General features: G+C 39.3%; 1 protein-coding gene across 1 annotated transcript in view; it reads right to left on the bottom strand.

Annotated features, from left to right (window-relative positions):
- Positions 1–952: 952 nt before the first annotated feature.
- Positions 953–3,162, bottom strand: part of LOC104825704 — a 2,789-nt gene continuing 579 nt past the window's right edge. Inside the window, exons 2-4 of the mRNA XM_010558077.1 lie at positions 2,100–3,135; positions 1,388–2,015; positions 953–958 (exon numbers count right to left, since the gene is read on the bottom strand). Coding sequence (XP_010556379.1) covers positions 953–958; positions 1,388–2,015; positions 2,100–3,135 — 1,670 coding nt within the window. The remainder of the gene's footprint in view (positions 959–1,387; positions 2,016–2,099; positions 3,136–3,162) is intronic.

Raw genomic sequence — 3,162 nt, 5'->3', positions numbered from 1 at the left:
ACACGGTGATTCAAGTGTATGACTGCAACCCGAGAATGAAGGAGGCGACAATTAAAGTGATTCATCACTTATGCAGAAGTATCCCAGAGGCCTTCATGATTAGCGGGACTGGTCGAATTGACGTTTCGACCTTGTTTTCCATCGAGCTAATCTCTAATCTACCTCAGAACGTTACATGAAATGAATGCGGCATATACAGCATCAAATATGCAGAGGCACTCTACAGGAATGATCTTACCTTATTGGATAAGGTGAGCGACAAGGTGGTGTATTCTATTCGCGAAAAGATTGCATCTGATATATTCGCAAATGGCAAGGAAGTGTCTGTGTCTACCGAGGAAGGCTGAGATTCTTCTCCGTACTATTTCATTTGTTAAGAACCTCTTTAATTTATTAGTATTTTATTTCTATTAAGAACCTCTTTCGGATTAAGTTGTATCTAATCAGGTTTAAAACCTCTTTCTATTAAAAACCTCTTTCGTGATAAGAACCTCTTTAATTTATTAGTATTTTACTTCTTAAGAACATCTTATTATTTACGTCAAACTCGTCAAACACGTCAAACTCGTCAAACTCGTCAAACTCTCTGATTTTGCGAATTTATCAATTCTAAACCATGAACATATCAATAAACACCCCGTATAACAAATTTTATAGGTAAAAAACAATCGGAGCTAACTGAATTGAACACCTTATTTTGTTTAGCAATGCATGTTCCCCCAAACGAAACCCTAATGTTCTATTACACTTTATGTTACACATTGGTCTAGGTAGAATTTATCATTTTCCCAGATGCTCTCTTTATAACCAAAACACGCTCAATACGTCATAATAGACCCTGTACACAACTTTGAACCATCGGAATTTAATTTTGACCACAGGCTGACTGCGTTGACTCGTCAAACTCGTCAAACACGTCAAACTCGTCAAACTCTCTGATTTTGCGAATTTATCAATTCTAAACCATGAACATATCAATAAACACCCCGTATAACAAATTTTATAGGTAAAAAACAATCGGAGCTAACTGAATTGAACACCTTATTTTGTTTAGCAATGCATGTTCCCCCAAACAAAACCCTAATGTTCTATTACACTTTATGTTACACATTGGTCTAGGGTAGAATTTATCATTTTCCCAGATGCTCTCCTTATAACAAAAACACGCTCAATACGTCATAATAGACCCTGTACACAACTTTGAACCATCGGAATTTAATTTTGACCACAGGTTGACCGCGTTGACTCGTCAAACACGTCAAACTCGTCAAACTCAGAAACCCCTCTGTGACGTCCTTGACGTACTGACCGAACCTACCGAACATGATTTTCTTTTTCGAGATTCACCAGGTCCAGGAAATCGGTTTTGTTTAGGCCTTCCACTTACCCGTTTTTCTTCCACTATAGGCGGCAATACCACTACATCTGCAATGGAAGATGGCAATTTCCAATCACAACAATCAGGAACCGGGTACACAGTCTCTTGGTAAGCCATACGCCATGTATCTCGCCTGTAGTATTCAGAACAAAGTTCGTATATCATATCGCCTTTTCCGATCATATGTGCTGCTGCAATTGCATGACTACAAGGATACCTATCCACATCAAACATTTTGCAACCACATGTTCTTTCTCCAAGATTAACCAAGTGTCTTCTACCCTTATCATCCCGCACCTCAAACTCGCCAGTAACACCGTTCAGTTCTTGAACGTCAAATGTACATGCCTTCTCGTAACGTTCATGTAGCTCTTTGTAAACAAATGGTGTTAACTTTTGAGATTCATCAGAACTACCTGCTTCTAACCTGTGCCTGTTAAACCATTCAACTGTCTTTCCGAGACAAATATCAAGTAGACTTAGCAATGGATACTTTTTTGCCTTCTTCAGTACGGAGTTGATCGATTCGGCCCCATTGGTTGTTAACATGTTGTACCTTTCACTCTTAAATTTACACCTTGCCCAATTCTCAGGTGCAAGTTCTTCCTTTTGCATGTACTCAGCCACTTTGGGATATCTACACATTATGAGATATATTCACATTAATAACACCAGTCAAACTCGTCAAACAAGTCAATCACACTAACCACAAGAAACATACCTGCTTTTTAGATCATCGTATAGGTATTCAAACTCATCAATCGTGTAGGCTGCTGCACATTTAAAGAACAATTTAGAGACGGTCTCACCATTTGAACTCTTTCTTCTACTGCCTCTATTAACGTGCACTTTTAAATTCTGCGCTATGTGTCTCACACAAAAGCCGTGTTGCGCATGCTTGTATACTTCTCTCGCAGCTTTGATTATGCTTTTGTGTCGATCAGATAGCACAACTACATCAGGACCATCCGGTATTACTTCGCTTAATCTTGTCATAAACCACAACCATGAAGCATCATTCTCTCTATCTATCACTCCCCACGCTAAAGGATATTGGTGATGATCACCATCTTGGGCGGTTGCCACAATCAATGCTCCCTTATATTGGCTCGTCAGAAATGTTGCATCAACAGCAACCACTTTACGCATATACTTCCATCTTTTGATAGTTGCACCCAAGGCGATGAAGAGGTATTTGAAAGTTTTTTTATCATCTTCAAACTGAAGACCCGCTATAGTCCCAGAATTCCTTTCCGTCAACATGTGCAACCAACCAGGAAGCCTACTATAATGTTCATCATGACTACCACGGATCTCATATTCAGCACTATATTTCCCTCTCAATGCCATCATATACGATACACTCGCACCGTACTTGACTTTCACCCGTTCTACTATCTCTTTTGCTGTGGGAGTTTCAAGCTTACCAGCATACTCTTCCTTTAAGTAATCTCTAACCAACTTCGCTGAACCTTGCACAGCTTTTTTGGATTCGGATACAGGTCTGCAACTATGAACGGGATTATATGATCTTACACTGAAACGTTCGGAATTCTGAATCGCTGCAATGCGTAATTTCCAAGCACAACCCGATCTATAAAACTTGCATCTTAATTCCCACAACTTCTTGTCAGACTTCACTGTAGAAAAACCGAAACAAGCTTTAACAGCGCCTTTCCGTACATATTCCTGAGCTGCTGCCTTATTATCAAACTCATAGCCAATACTTATATTCAATCCATCACTAAAATTGAATACTGAAAGAGAAAACGATGTGTCCTCCA

The sequence above is a fragment of the Tarenaya hassleriana genome, unplaced genomic scaffold (assembly GCF_000463585.1).
Source record: "Tarenaya hassleriana unplaced genomic scaffold, ASM46358v1 Cleome1, whole genome shotgun sequence".
Lineage (NCBI taxonomy): Eukaryota > Viridiplantae > Streptophyta > Magnoliopsida > Brassicales > Cleomaceae > Tarenaya > Tarenaya hassleriana.
Note: the sequence above shows the minus strand (reverse complement) of the source record. Positions and strands in the feature narration are given on the sequence as shown.